At 39.6% G+C, this 16,973-nt stretch overlaps 1 protein-coding gene across 2 annotated transcripts in view; it reads right to left on the reverse strand.

The window, feature by feature from the left end:
- The window catches only part of LOC144592132 (ras GTPase-activating protein 1-like), a 90,879-nt gene that overhangs the window by 26,841 nt on the left and 47,065 nt on the right, over nucleotides 1-16,973 (reverse strand). For both annotated transcript variants that reach the window (XM_078396531.1, XM_078396532.1), the window contains exons 9-13: nucleotides 15,560-15,638; nucleotides 12,508-12,628; nucleotides 9,341-9,497; nucleotides 3,836-3,923; nucleotides 3,033-3,113 (exon numbers count right to left, since the gene is read on the reverse strand). In XM_078396531.1, coding sequence (XP_078252657.1) covers nucleotides 3,033-3,113; nucleotides 3,836-3,923; nucleotides 9,341-9,497; nucleotides 12,508-12,628; nucleotides 15,560-15,638 — 526 coding nt within the window. The remainder of the gene's footprint in view (nucleotides 1-3,032; nucleotides 3,114-3,835; nucleotides 3,924-9,340; nucleotides 9,498-12,507; nucleotides 12,629-15,559; nucleotides 15,639-16,973) is intronic.

Here is a 16,973-nt window from a genome sequence, read left to right on the forward strand (position 1 = left end):
AATTTAGCGAATTCAGCATTAAGGTATTTATCCACAAAATGCTGGAGTAGCGCAGCAGGTTACTCCAGCATTTTGCGAATAAATATCTTCGATTTGTACCAGCATCTGCAGTTATTTTCTTACGCCATAACAATTTAGATACAGGGCCAACACATAACATAATATGCAAAAAATAGTAACTGGATATCTAGCAGATATAACCAGTTAAGATTACTGTTTACAAATTAAAGGATATTTAGAAACATAGAAAATAGGTACAGGAGGAGGCCATTCGGCCCTACGAGCCAGCACCACCATTCATTGTGATCATGGCTGATCGTCCACAATCAATAACCCGTGCCTGCCTTCTCCCCATATCCCCTGATTCCACTAGCCCCATGAGCTCTATCTAACTCTCTCTTAAATCCATCCAGTGATTTGGCCTCCACTGCCCTCTGTGGCAGAGAATTCCACAAATTCACAGCCCACAGGGTGAAAAAGTTCCTTCTCACCTCAGTTTTAAATGGTTTATTCCCCTTTATTCTAAGACTGTGGCCCCTGGTTCTGGACTCGCCCCAACATTGGGAGCCATTTTTCCTGCATCTAGCTTGTCCAGTCCTTTTATAATTTTATATGTTTCTATAAGATCCCCTCTCATCCTTCTAAACTCCAGTGAATACACACCCAGTCTTTTCAATCTTTCCTCATATGACAGTCCCGCCATCCCAGGGATCAATCTCGTGAACCTACTCTGCACTGCCTCAATTACAAGGATGTCCTTCCTCAAATTTGGAGACCAAAACTGTACACAATACTCCAGATGTGGTCTTACCAGGGCCCTATACAACTGCAGAAGAACCTCTTTACTCCTATACTGAAATCCTCTCATTACGAAGGCCAACATGCCATTAGCTTTCTTCACTGCATGCTGTACCTGCACGCCAACTTTCAGTAACTGGTGTACAAGGACACCCAGGTCTCGCTGCACTTCCCCTTTACCTAACACCACTAAGATAATAATCTGCCTCCTTGTTTTTGCCACCAAAGTGGATAACCTCACATTTGATGGAGGTTTAATTAAGATGGGGTGAAGAGTACAGGAGGATATTACTTGAAATTGGTAATTTCAATATTCATACCATTGGGTTGTAAGTTTACCATCTTCAGTTCATTGTTCCACCACAAAGCTATCCTAGTTTGTGTCTCTATACTTCATTGTGCTGCCCAAACAATTGCCCAATTTTCATAGCTTCCTCCTCCCCTTCCTGCTGATGCTAATAGTTGGCAGATTCCAGACACATTCTAGGGTTAAAATCTGCAGCTAACCTCTACTTCCCAATAATTTTGGCAAACCTTGTCAGCCACCAAATCAGTTTTTAAAAATGCAGTTTTTAATTAACTAAAATGCAATAGCTTGAGATGACATGCATGCAAGTCAAGAAAAAGAAAAATGACTGCAAGGCAACGGTTTCAATGCAGGTATATAAAAAGTAATACATGATGACAGGTATTGAAGGCAAGTTGTGCTTGACAAATTCAATTGTTTTCTCTTTAGATTTTAACACGTTCAATAATAATTTATTGAGTTTCATAAGGCTCTCAATAATTTTTTTGAAAATCAGTTTGCTCAAAAACAGTTAATTTAAAACATCCAGTGTTGGAGTCTGATGAAAATATAGCATTTTTGTTGGCAGAGATTAATTAAAATGATAATAGGAAAGGTCCCAAAACAAAACAGCACTGATCATGGAAATCTATATAAAATAAATGCAAGAAATACTGAGTAGATCAGACAGCATTTGTGGAGTTAACATTTCACGTTGCTAACTTATCAGAACAAGAGAAAAAAAAGAGATAAAAGTAGTTTTAAGAGCTATGGGGTAAGTGGTCAAGAGCAATATGAAAAGTAGGCCATTAATCATTTCAACCTGCATCACCACAGGAGAACAGGGCTGACTGGATTTCAGCTTTTACACTTCTTTCCCTATCTCTCCCAATACCTTCGGCTTTCCTTATAGATTAAAAACTGTAGGTCAGAATGTATTGGAGGACTCTACACCTACAGTGTCTACCATAAAAAATTCTAAACCAACATGAATTTTAGAAGAGGTTTCTCATCTTCATATTAATTGGACAACCCTTCATTCTAAAATGTTGCCCCATTGTTCTAGATACCCCACTGAGGAAATATCCACTTAGCATCCACAAACATCTATAATAGTGGGCAACGCAAGAAATCTTGCTGCACAAATGATCTTGAAGTGCAGTGAAAGAAAATGCATAACAGGGAAAATGGGGGAACTTATTCAGGTACATTTCTTGCCTTTCTTGCAAAGCTAATCTCATCAATCGATTTGGCAGCCAAGGGCTTAATGTTAAAATGAAAAGAAATAATTATTGCTGCTGATGACAATGGGCTAACAATCACATGGACAAGTAAAGCCTCTCACGTAATCAGTTCAAATACGTTTGAAAACCAAAAACCCAAGTGTTGTAGTTTCTGTCACTAAGGCGATTTTTTAAATGAAAAATTCCATCAGTTTCTACAGAGGTAACAAAGTTGATGAAATGATCTTTGTGTGTATGATTGCGTAATCACAAGTTAGGCAAGCTATTTTTAGTCGTAAAATGGGATTTCAGAGTGTTCTGTTTAGTTTTTAGTTTAGATATAGCATGGACTCGGGCAATTTGGTCCACCGCATCCACGCCAACCATCAATCACCCGTTGACACTAGTTCTATGTTATCTCACTTTTCGTCCACTGCCTACACACATGAGGCAATTTAGAGGCCTATTTACCTACAAACTCACACGTCTTTGGGATCCAAGAGGAAACGCACACGGTCACAGGGAGAACGTGCAAACTCCACAAATACAGCACCAGAGGTCGGGATGGCACCGGGATCTCTAGCACTGTGAGGCAGTGGCTCTTCCAGCTGTGTCCCCAATCGTCTAACAAAATTAAAATGCCAATTTTGGTCATTTGCAGAGTCGTGTGTACTATAAATTGATCTTGTGTGACATCATTTGCAGCAATGTAAATAATTTCTTACCTGCCGAAGACGTTTATTGGAAGCTGGCGCCAGAGGTTTCTTCAGGTTATTGCAAAATGCCTGCAGACATTTCATCCAGTCCTACAAAAGAATAACAAACTTATTGTGCATAATACTAACTCATCCCTGGCTACATTATCAACTTTTATTCAAATATCAAGAGCAATTTTTTTTTACATAAGATATATGGAACAAGCTGCTAGAAGTAGTTGAAACAGATACAATACCAACATTTAAAAGACATTTGGATATGGACAGTAAAGGTTTAAAGAGATACAGGCCAAACATGAGTAATGGGACTAGCTTAGGTGGCACATCTTGATCGATGTGGACAAGTTGCACCAAAAGAGCCTTTTCCACAAACAGCTAAAAATCTAGATTTATAATTTTATTCTTCATTCAAAATTCACAATTGGTTTGACACTGTTGATGTTCCTTATTCAAATCACAGAATGACCAGGAAGGAATCCAAGTAAAAGGAGGAGCTAATTTAGAACAGCATTGAGATACATGGTGGAGGCATGACAGTTTTGTAGTTTTGTTTATTAATACAGATGCTCCCCAACTTACGATGCTTCGACTTACGATATTTCGACTTTGCGATGGTGCAAACGGCAGCGACTCTTAGCGAGCCGCAGCCTGCTTCCGGTCACGTGATAACATGTATTCAATGCATTTTCGACTTACGATATTTTCGGTTTCTGATGGGTTTCGCGTAACATAACTCCATCGTAAATTGAGGAGCACCTGTACTCTTTTGTGATGTTACAAAGTTAAAGCAATTTAATATTCAAACATTTTACCTGTACTTGTTCTGGAGTTTCTGTTGCAAAATAAAAGATATATTGGTCTTCACTAAAGTGCTGCACTACTATTTGAAAACAGTTTGGCCTACAGGAAAGAAAACCACAATAAACAAATTAATCCACGAATGTGAAGCATATACTATCACAACTGGAAAGTAAATACCTCTAAATTTTAAGAAAATATGATGACAATACTCCAAAGATGCATATTTCTTCGGATGCTACATTGTTTTTCAAAAAATGAAATTAGAATACTGGCATAGCAGTAAAGGGAGTTCATACACTTATGTTTTACAAAGTTTCTCTGCTGTGAAAATAGTGAGAACCAACAAACAGAATAAAGTACCTTTACCAGAAAAAAGATGACAACATCTTTATAATTGAAAGTGGTAAAAAAAAGATAGATTAAATATTAAAAATAAAGATCTTAATATATTACTTTTTGCCAGGGTGATTATATTTTCTTTTATAACATCCCCAAGAAAGAGAGGAATCCGAATCCAGGGAGGAGCCAGCGCTGCCGTCGCAGCTGCGGCTTGCCTGCAGTCCGTCTGTCTTTTGTGTTTTTTGTTGTTTTTGTCTCAATTGTAGTGTTAATATGATGTAGTGTTGTATGTTATGTTTTGGGGTGGGGGTGGGGGTGGGAGGGAACGGGAACTGTAACTGTAACATTCTCTCTCCAGAACGGAGACGCGACCTTTGTTCTGTATCGTGTCTCCGTTCCCGTTGCGGCCTACCACCGGCCATGCACCTGGGACCACCTGGGTCTCTGGTTCGCAGAGCCCGCGGTCCGGACTCACCACCTGCGGCGCTGGCTGCCTGCGAATGCTGCGGGAACGGCTGCGACTCGTCTCCGGAGGCTCCGGCGCGGGCCGCGTGGACGTCGGAAGCCCGCAGGCCCCTGGATGGGGGCCGACATCGGGAGCTCCGGCAGCGGCAGAGGCAACGTGTCCGCCCGCCCCGAATCGCGGGGCTTGGGTCGGCCCGCCACGGACCTTTCACCATCCGGCGCGGCCTGAAATAGGCCGCGGGATTTTTTTTCACCGCCCAGCAGGGGCTTCAATATCGGGAGCCCCGACCGCCCCGACGTGGCAACTCCAACAGCCTGACCGCGGGACAAGACGGCAGGGAAGAGAAAAAGACATTCTGGCCTTCCAGTGAGGAGGGACTGGAGGAGACTCACTGTGATGGATGTTTCTTTTTGTTTGGTGTTAGTTGTGATTGTATGTGTTATTGCATTTTTATTGATTAATCTTATTGGTCTTATTGTTCAACTGCGGGTAATGTTTCATTTTACTACACATTTATGTGTATGTAACAAATAAACGACTATTGACTATATTGAAGAGGAAACTAAGGACATCAAACCAAGCACAAATGTACTTTCAAAGAAACAGAACAGGTGTGGTGGATCATTGATTTTGAGAGGCTGAGCAATGCACCACGTGTATTAATGGCTTAAGCAGTAAACTGGCCATCAGGAAAATAATAATCTCCCAGGCCTAATCAGATGTATCCAAGGACATTGTGGGAAGCTAGAAAATAAATTGCAGGAGCCCTGATGGAATGTAAATATTAGGACTGAAGATGATGGTTTACAAGGGGGGGGTGGGAAGGGGGTGAAGAAAGAAACAGAGAAGAAACCTGTAAGAGATGAGTGGCAAGACAAAAGCTAGCAGATAAGTTGATATAGGCGAGGGATTTTTTCGGTAAGCAGATGTACAAATTATTGTTAAATACAAGCGAGGTATCTGATGATTGAAGGGCGGCTCATGTGCATTTATTTAAGAACGGTTGCAAGGAAAAGCCTGGGAACTATAGACCAGTGAGCCTAACTTCTGTGGTAGGCAAGTTACTGGAGAGGATTCTGACCAACATAATATATTTATATATTTGCATAGACAGAGGTCGATTAGGGGTTAGTCAACATGATTTTCTACATGGGAGATAATGTCTCACAAATTTTATTTGATTTTTAGAGGTAGCAGCCAAGAGGTGGGTATATGGAATGAGCTGTCAGAGGAGGTAGTTGGGGCAGGTATAATGACATTTAAAAGACACTTGGATGGGTACATGGACAGGAAAGATTCAGAGGGATATGGTCGAAATGGGACTGACTTAGATCGGGTGTCTTCGTCAGCATGGACAAATTGGGCTGATGGGTCTGTTTCCATGCTGTATGAATCCATGACTTTAATCTGTATAGCAACATCCCATTCCTCTGGCAAAATGGGGACTTGATGGTGCCACATTTTCAGATTTTGTAGACCATTGGATGTTATTAAATTAATAATCCAATACATTTTTAATTCACATTCTTTTAAAAATGTTACAGTGGTGCAGTATCACAGAATAACATTTTCCAGCAAACTTGTTAAGTTTGAAAGGAGCAGGACCTCAGCGTACCAGAAGGTGCTCAGTGGCACCCAGTGAACATGATGTTGAAACATCAGATTGGATCGGATAGTGATATTCAAACTTTTACTATACGCAGTAATAGTTCAGTGAGCTCTTCCGAGAACTCTAATCTGCGTATATGGAATGAGCTGTCAGCTCATTCCATAAGTCTAAAATTATTTTTTAAAATCTCATTTAATCTCTCCTCTGCATCTTTTGGTCAAAAGGAAACAGAAAATATTGGTCAAATTTGCTTTTGGGCATTGTAAACCCCAAGGCTACATCCAAATAACTATAGGATTAGATAGAATTGTTCTTTTATCACAAGTTTTGACACAAGCTGAATAGCCTATTCATGGGCTTTGTACAACTGGTTTTGAAATGAGAACATACATTCATGACTTGATTTGATCTGGATTTCACTGCATTAAAGAGTGAGAGCATATTCACTAACTTTATAAAGGCAGTTTCAAAATTTAAATGATGAAACTTTAAGGTTAAATCTGCCCACATGCGATTTCCCTGCACAAATGCTCTAATTCCCACTGGATACTGGGGAGCCTGGACATGACAACTATTTTTAATCCCAAGATTAAATGGAGGGTGTTTGCAGAGGAAGTCTTTCTGTTCTTGTTATATGATTGCGACACTGAAAATAAGTTCTAAATTCATTAATTCATACACTGATGTAGCGTGGAAACAAGTCTTTAGGTCAAATTTGTCCACGTTAACCAAGATGCCTATCTAAGCTACTTCCATTTGTCTGTGTTTGGTCCATATCTCTTTAAATCTTTCCTACCAATGTCTAAATGTCTTTTAATCATTATAATTGTACCTACCCACCATCATCTGTGTAGAAAGTTGCCACAAGGATTCCTTTTAAATCATGCCACCTCACCTTAAACCTATACCCTCTAGTTTTAGATTCCCATACCCTGGGGAAAAACTTGAGACTATTTTTATCCTATCTTTGGCCCTCGTAATCTTATAAACGTTTCTGTTTCAGGGAAAACAGTCATAGCCTCTCCAACTTTTCCAAATTGCAAATCAAAAACAAGTCAAGTCTCTGCATTTCAATAAAACAGATGTAAACATCACAAAAACCCAAGTGACTACAGTATGTTTTCTCATATCCTGTAATTGAAAATTTTCAACACCAAGTATAACTAATTCTTCAAATGACCAAAGGTATTTGCCATTTTTTGCATCCATTTTTTCCCCTCCATCAACTTAACTTTTACAAGTACTTTACATTTGGACAAGCAAACAGTTGTTTTAACAATGGTTTAGAAACTGCCCTGCACCAACAAATTACGCCAGATGGGCATTGCAAGTGGGGATCAATGACAGTTTCAACAAGCACTTCCGTGCTTGTAACTTCCATTGCAAAGGAGTTTCCTCTGCATATTTTTTGTATTAAAAATATGCTGTGGAATAGAAACCGGGATGGTGATTATGGGAATGGGACAGGGACAGACTGTTGCGGAAAATCGAACTAGGATTGAATTGTAGCTGTGGCACGAGGGATCGGAGATTTACTCTGTGCTTTCGGTACGTGGGTGAGAGTCTTGTGCAGTGGCCCATGAGTGAATGGAGTAAGGAGGAAAAGCTGACGATTAAGGAAGCACAATGAAGTGGCAGGTAATGATTTTGTGACAGAGTTCCAGGGAAGGATTGGTTGGGAGATAAATGATTGAAGGCTTGAGATTTATCTGACAGGGTCCCAGTCCAGCATAGCATTAAGCGAGGTTCTTATAAACCCAGGAGAGCTCAAAGATGAACCTTCCCCGAATAATGTTAGCGTTACCTGCAACTTAAGACTCACATCAAGAAGTGGCCAGTGGTATAGAACATCCACAAAATTCCAGTTAATGTTCCCCCCTCACCCACATTTTCATAATGTTGAGAAAGTAGATTACAGAACTGATTTTCTAAATAAGTGCTTCTTAAGTGGCTTTTGAAATGCAGTAACTACTACAAACATGTTCAGTTCCAATACTAATCAACTTTGGTCAAAATTAGTTTGCAATATCTAGTTATACTGAATTGTACACAAACTTTATTTTCTAAGCACACAACTGAAACCAAAATCGAAGGGTGCTAAAATCTAATTCCCATTCCCAGGTATAATACTGGTAGCTCTTGACTTTGGGCTAGAAGAGGATATAAAATAACGGCAGGTGTCCCTGAAGGAATTTCAGAAAACGTGGAAGCATATTTTAGTTTAGTTTAGAGATAGTGTGGAAACAGGCTCTTCGGCCCACCAGGTCCACACCGACCAGTGATCCCTGCACGTTAACATTATCCTACACTCACTAGGGACAATTTTTTCATTTACCAAGCCAATTAACCTACAAACCTGTATGTCTTTGGAGTATGGTAGGAAACCGAAGATGTCAGAGAAAACCCACGCAGGTCACGGGGAGAACGTACAAACTCCGTACAGACATATCTTATACATAAGTTTCTGTGTAAAGGTAAATCAGAGTAAAAATAAATCTGCAGGCACAAAATGCTTATACATTTCAATATTCAACTTCAACTCCTTACTTACTGAAGAGGTGAGGTATTGCACTGTGGCAAAACATTTGCAATCAATGCAGGCATTTCTTTTTAAAGGGTGGTGGAAGTATGGAACAAACTGCCAGAGGAGGTAGTTGAGGCAGGGACTATCCCAACATTTAAGAAGCAGTTAAACAGGTACATGGAGGACAGGTTTGGAGGGACAAGGACCAAATGCTGGCAGGTGGGACTAGTGTAGTTGGGACATGTTGGCCGTGTGGGCAAGTTGGGCTGTAGGGCCTGTTTCCACACTGTATCACTCTATAACTATAAACAAGGTAAAATGGTGGGAGGAAGCATTTGTTTGTGTAGATTAATCAAGATGAAAAGGTGCCAACTGTTCATTACTTTTTTGATCGCAGTCTGATATAGAAGACGTGCTTAGAGGTTTGTCAAAAGACATGTTAAGGAACATTTTCCATTGGAACTACCATAGAATGCTCACCATGATAAATTAGGATAGGTATGGACAAAGCAACGGTAATGTAAAAAAACATCATGCATAGAGCTTTTAAAAAGATCAAGTTCATAAATATTATTCACCTGCCAAACAGACTGTCGTGAACTCCATACAAAGTACAAACACTGAGGTCAATTAATCCTTTTGGTTTTGTTGCTCTCTTTTCACTTTCAAAATAGATTAGCTGGGAGTTATTCCCCTCCAAAATGAAGTACAAGTTTTTCCACCGTTTATTTTTGCCTGGAATAAACATTCAAGATGTGTTTAATTTTACAGTATAAAGTGACATTTCAACATTAGTTTGGTATCACAATGCAGCTGGATCTCATAACCTGGTGGTACTAAGCTCAATTGGCTTCTTATTCAAAACAATCATTAAGAGGCCAGAAAAATAAAACAAAGGAGAAATATTACATTTCACATTAAAATTCAGTGTCATACAGCTGAATTAGATGAAGTTCTCAATTTGAGTTAGATTGAGCAAGGATGAACCAAGCAGTTTATGTTCCAAAGAAAACATCTGTTGTTCAAATTTACCACCCACAAGTTGATTGCAGGTTCAGCATAAACCACACCACACCATAATCTATCCACCCTCACGTGAAAGAAAACTACACAAATTACCAATGAAATGTTCCACTACAAAAGAAACAGTATATTGGGTAAAACGAACAGAGTGTTCCAAGGAATATACAGCAAAGGACTAATTCAGCTCACTATTTTTTGCATAATATGCAGTGATCCATGCAGTGTAATATTTAAGTGTGGATTTTGGCAGAGACTAAGGTTAAGGAGAAAGTAAGTTTGCATTTAAATAGTTGCATAAATCAATTAAGCAAATAAAATTGCAGACCAGGCAGGTCAGATGCCATTTTGCAGTTAAACTTCATGGAAGTTAAATGAAGTCATTGTAATCCATTCATCGGCCCACAGAGTCCGTGCCGACCAATGATCCCCACATATCAACACTATCCTACACACACTAGGGACAATTTTAATTTATACCAGGCCATTTAGCCTAAAACCTGCACATCTTTGGAGTGCGGGACGAAACCGGAACTTAATGGAGAAACTCCACGCAGGTCACGGGAAAAGCATACAAACTCCATACAGACAAACACCTGTAGTCAGAATCGAACCAGAGTCTCTGGCACTGTAAGGCAGCAAGTCTACCACTGTGCCACCCTGAGCTTATGGAAGTTAAGCTCAGAATTGATGAGACAGAGTCTGAGATTTGGGCATTGGGGGGCTGATGGAGAGGTAAAGATATCTTGACACTTCATTTCAGGGGGCAGGTCAGTTACACTACTTGAGTTCTGCAGAACTGGCATATCAAAAGTAACCAGATGGTGCAATGGGGAATAAGGGTAGTATCATGATCTGCAAGGTCATGCTGGAGGTAGCCCTGGTCCTTGCTTGTTTGACAGATACAAGGGTCATTCAGCCAATGTGGACTTAAAAGCAGAAATATAAAAAGGTAGTGACCTCTAGATTATCATCAGAGCCATATGTAAACTGGCACAAGATCATTAAAATCAGAATTATGTGTGTTGCTCAAATATTGGTATGGGGGACATGGGCTTTAATTCATGTAACTGGAAAAAGACAAGAGCTGTTCTGTTGTGTCAGGGTGGAATCAGTGTTCCTGCAAATCGAGTAACTAGGATGGCAGAAATGGGTGACGTTTCGGGTCGAGATCCTTCTTCAGACAAACTCTACCTTGCTAGGTGATGCGATGGGATTAATTTGAACAAAACCTACCTGGCAGGGTAATAGAAATATAGAAACATAGAAAATAGGTGCAGGAGGAGGCCATTCGGCCCATCGAGCCAGCACCACCATTCATTGTGATCATGGCTGATCATCCACAATCAGTAATCTGGGCCCAACTTCTCCCCATAGGGGAGAACCATTTTACACAATGCGTGGTGGATGTATGGAACAAGCTGCCAGAGGAGGTAGTTGAGGCAGGGAGTATCCCAACATTTAAGAAGCAGTTAGACAGGTACATGGATAGGATAGGTTTGGAGGGATATGGACCATGCTGACAGGTGGGACAAGTGTAGCTGGGACATGTTGGCTGGTGTGGGCAAGTTGGGCCGAAGGGCCTGTTTCCACACTGTATCACTCTATCGCTAAATAGCACGTCCAAGGAGAGTGAAAAGGCTCTGATCAAGGGAAATTTAGAAAGTAAAATAGAACAAACAAGATGATAATGAAATGTAGCAAAATGGATGACATCAAGGGAATAAGGGGATATGGAGAAAAAGCTGGAACGGGGTACTGTTTTTGGATGATCAGCCATGATCATATTGAATGGCAGTGCTGATTCGAAGGGCTGAATGTCCTACTCCTGCATCTATTTTCTATGTTTCTATGCTTTAACAACCAGAGCCCATCTGCAAGGGATAGAGTGTATCAACATACTCCAATTGTAGTTATGGCAGGGAAATGAACATAAAACTGAAGGCTCTTTATTTAAATGCACGCACAATTCATAAAATAGTGGACAAATTAAATGGCATAACAAGATATAAATGGGTGTGATCTTATAAGCAATGCAGAAGAGCCACACAAAGTGGAAAAAGGATTAGCTGATAATAAAGGCCAATGAGACAACGGATTTAAACTCAAGAAAAAAAATCAAGATGTGGAATTTGTTTGGGTAGTGCAAAAAACAATAAGGGTAAGAAGCATGAAAGGGACTGAAAGGTGGCAAGCCCTCAGGACCTGCTGTTCAACATACCAAGATTTAAAACAGTACAGAGGCAGTGATGCATTGGTTATCATCATACAAAATTCAAGTTTGTCAAACATTTCCCACAGATTAGAAGTTAGTATATGTGACCCCACTATTAAAGAGGAAGAAAACAGAAAAAAGGGAACATGCACCAGTTAGCCTGGCATCACTGGCCGGAAAAATACTGGACTCCATATGGGAAGTGGTAGCATGACACAGAAAAAAAATACTGGATTGGGCAGAAGTCAATGTGGAATTATGAAAGCATGATCAGATTTGACAAATCCGGGCAAATAAATGGTGCAACTGGGCTAATATACCGCTGCTGCTTGTGGATTGATTAATAGAAAGAAAACAGGAGTAGGAGTAAGAGAAATATCAGGGCCTAGGCTCTCTAGAGTTTAGAACAATGAAGGACGATCTTGTTCAAATACACAAAATTAGTACAGGGATTTACAGGATTAAGCTAAATGAGGTTAATGTTAACAATCTATTGAAATTGTTCCTTACTCTTTTTCCAGAGGTAGCCATCCTTCACTATATTCTTATAAAGTGCATCCTTTGGCTTGCGACGGATTGTATTGTATATTTCTCTACCATCAACAGAATCTTCGAGAACTTGTTCTTGATTCTAAGATAAATTAAAATCTTTGATGAGCTGTATTATTCTCAATTTATTTTTCACAACTTACATTGCTGGAACTGAAAAAGATAAAACCAAAATTATGAAATACTAGCCCCAGTATCTGAATACACAATACATTGATCTACATGGCTATAATATGGTCTCCAATTCAAATATATTTATTCCAAAGACCCTACAAATAATAGACAACTATCAGTTGCAGTATATTCATCAAACAAGAATAGCTCGTGCATGTTACAGTAAAAGTAGCCTGAATTCAAATTTGGTTAGCTCTGCTTTACTCTTCAGTATAAAAACGTTGAAGCAAAGCACTTGAAATTTGTCTTTTCAACTTAATTATGACCGAGGTCAAGCTCGCAAACTCAAAATATAAAATTCAGAACCGAGACTATTATTAGGGAAAAAAGATTTTAAAAAAGTACAAAAAGGGGACCAACTCTTTGGGTAATTTTAAAGGGGACATTGATAGTTTCTTGATTATGGGGTGTCAAATCTTATGGGGGGGAAAAGGGCAGGAGAATGGGTTTGAAAGAAAAAGATAGATCAGCCATGATTGAATGGCAGAGCAGACTCAATGTGCCGAATAGCCTAATTTTGTTCCCATGACATGACCTTATGAAAATTTCTACAGTTTAATCCATTTGATTTTCTGTTGCTACTGCATTGATTGGAAATTGTGAGATGAAGGTTAGGGTTGTGAACTAAATAACTACACTTTCTCTGGATGTTACCCCAAAAACGGCAAATTCTAGTAGGACTAATTTCTGTAGATATAATTGTTTTTGTGTAATGATCATTGATAACATTTTGCTGTTCTTTTGGCCAAAATGTCACCTGAAATGGTTAAGATATTTTTATTGTTTGATTTGAATAACTTCATGCTTCATTGGGAGCAGAAACCTAACTTAGAGTATATTAATAGCATTATTACTGTAAAAACTGTTGCAGAAATGAATGGAACTAAAAGGTGAATATCACTCCCGTTCTCACCGTGGAGAAAGACATGAAGATTAGGGATTTTGGCTAAGTTAATCAAGATGGCTTAGAGTAGTCTGCATTACAGTGGAGGAGATATTGCATAACATAAAGCTATGAAGTTAGATAAATGTCCGGGTCTGATCAGGTTGGAAGCTACCAAATAAATTGCAGGAGCCCTAGCTGTGATGCACGTATCATCACAAGCAACCTGTGAGGTCCCAGAAGATTCAACAGTCGCTATTGTATTTAAGGGCTGCAAAGAAAACCTGGGTACCATAGGGGCAGCACACTGGCGCAGTGGTAGATTTGCTGCCTCACAACACAAGAGACCTGGGTTTGATCCTGACTTTGGGTGCTGTCTATATGGTGCTTGTACTTTCTCCCCGTGACCACATGGATTTTCCCTGGATGCTCGGTTTCCTCCTACACTCCAAAGACGTACAGATTTATAGGTGAATTGGCTTTGGTAAAACTGTAAATTGTCCCCAGTGTGTAGGATAGTGCTCGTGTGCGGGGTGACTGCTGGTCAACGCAGACTTGGTGGGCCAAAGATCCAGTTTCCACACTATATCTCTGGTGTCTAAAAGTCTACAAACCAGTAAGCCCGACATCAGTAGTAGGCAAGCTACTGGAGGGGACTCCCGAGGGAGATACACAAAAACAAGGAACTACAGATGCTGGTCCACAAACAATGACATAAAGTGCTGGAGTAACTCAAGTGGGTCAGGCAGGACTCTTCTTCATTGGGAATAGTCAACAAGGTTTTGTATCTGTGAGAGAGTCTCTCAAGAATTTAATTGTTTTTTTTTAAAAAGAAGGAATCAAGAAGGTAGATGAGGACCAGGCAGTAGGCATAGTCTATATGGATACAAGGATCTGCAGATGCAGGTTTACAAAAAAATGCAAAGTGCTGGAGTAACTCAGCATCTCTCGGGAGTATAAATAGATTACATTTCGGATTGAGACCCTTCATCAAATTGATTGTGGGGGGAACGTGGGGAAGAGAAAGAAAGCTGGAAGAGAGGGGCAGGACAAAACTTGGTGAACGCAATTTCATTCTCCTTATGAATAGTTGTTGTTCCTGGCATGGAGGGAAAGAAGCAAATGTGCTCCAGATCAAGGGGAAAAGATTACCTACGGGTTCTGAAGAATAAGTGGGAATGTCACCAAAAAAATCCAAAGTTTTGACTGGGCTAAACAGATTGGATAGAGAGTGAATGCTCCATTGGTTGGTGTTCTGAAACTATAAAGACTATAGTTCTGGGCCACAAGATATTTGATCAAGTACTGAGAGGAAGAGAAATTTCTTCTTTCATGAGAGTGATGAACATGAGAGTCTACCACAAAAGGCAGTGAAAGCCAAAGCACTGAAAATATTTAAGCAGAAGACAGAGAGGTTTCTTGACACAAAAGATCAACGCATATAGGAAAAGAGCTGGAACACAACACTGTGATCAGGATCAGATATGGTTTTACTGAGTGACAGAGCAGGTCAAAAGTCCAAATGGCCTACTCCTATTTTTTTATGTTTCTATTACGAGTGCATGAATTATAACAAACAAGCATTTTATCCATCTTGTAACAAACAAACATTTTATCTTTAAGGATTCCCAATACATCAACATTAAGCTATTGCACTTAAGAAATTGATGTATATTTAGATTCTGATGAATCATAACATATTTGCATGTATTCGGGTCCGAAATCCATGGGTTGAATCTAATCCTATATGCATTTCATAGAGTCAGGAAATTATTAAAATATATCGCAAATGCAAATTTAAGAAATAAAAAAATAGAATCAACATATATTGCTCCATTATGTTCTGCTCATTTAAACAAGTCAAATGAGGTGGTCAGATATAAAATTAAAAATAAAGTAGTATTAAAATCACACGAGTCATTTTAAAAGAACATTTACTGACACATCTTTACTCACCAGCAGGGGGACAGGATCTTCGAGATAATAACCCTCAACAATCTGTTCCTTCCTATAGTGCTCAATGATTTCCTCTACGCTATAATGAAGGAATTACATTTTTAAATAAACAAGTTAAAATCAGTTGAAAATATTAAAACTACTTTTGTTTACAATTGTCATCGTGCCAATAGATGGAGTATAACAATTCTTGAATTGCTGGTAGCATGTCAAATGTACACAAATGCCATCTCACAAATAAGTAATTTATTCAGAGCTAATACATACAGAAAGCATTATAAACACAAACTTTTGGCTTGGAAGTACTAGATGTATAATAATAGAAAATTGCAGGAAGATTAAATAACAAAGGCAGGAAGCAGAATAGGAAAAGGATTTTTTTTTCCAGGGTCTCACTAATAGTGTTCCAGGTCTCGTGTATTCATAATGTTCCCTCTGGATTGTTGCAATATACAATAATTTAGTTTAGAGATACTGCATGGAAACAAGCCCTGCGACCCACCGAGTCCACGCCGGCCCTGTTCACACTATTAGTATGTTATCCCACTTCCATATACACTCTCTGCACAGTGAGGGCAATTTACCTATAAACCCGTCTTCGGGATCATAAGGTCATATGTAGGTCAGAATTGGGCTATTCGGCCCATCAAGTCTACTCCGCCATTCTATCATGACTGATCTATCTCTCCCCCTAACCCCATTCTCATGCGTTCTACCCAATAACCCCTGACACCCGTACTAATCAAGAATAAATCAGTCTTAAAAATATCAATTGACAGCCTCCACAGCCTTCTGTAGCAAAGAATTCCACAGATTCACCACCCTCTGACTAAATAAATTTCTCATCTTCTTGAAAGAATGTCCTTTATTTAATTCTGAGGCTATGACCTCTAGTTCTAGACTCTTCCACTAGTGGAAACATCTTCTCCACATCCACTCTATCCAAGCCTTTCACTATTCTGTATGTTTCAATGAGGTTCCCCCTCATTCTTCTAAACTCCAACGAGTACTGGCCCAGTGCTGCCAAACGCTCATCATATGTTAACCCACTCATTCCTGGAATCATTCTTTTAAACCTTCTCTGGACACTTTCCAGAGCCAGCACATCCAGCACATGGTGCCCAAAATTGCTCACAATACTCCAAATGCGACCTGACTAGCACCACATGCTTTTGTATAAATTTTTGTCGACACTAATAGTAACTTATTAACTTTATTTATATGCTGTAACTGTAATTCTTTTTGTGCACAACCCGCAGGCATTGCCACTTTCATTTCACTGCACATCGTGTATGTGTATGTGACAAATAAATTTGACTTGACTTGACTTGACTTGAGCTCTCCTGAAATAAATGCAAGCAATGCGTTTGCCTTCTTCACTACCAATTCGACTTGCAGATTAACTTTTTGTCAA

Source organism: Rhinoraja longicauda, chromosome 3 (genome assembly GCF_053455715.1).
Source record: "Rhinoraja longicauda isolate Sanriku21f chromosome 3, sRhiLon1.1, whole genome shotgun sequence".
Lineage (NCBI taxonomy): Eukaryota > Metazoa > Chordata > Chondrichthyes > Rajiformes > Arhynchobatidae > Rhinoraja > Rhinoraja longicauda.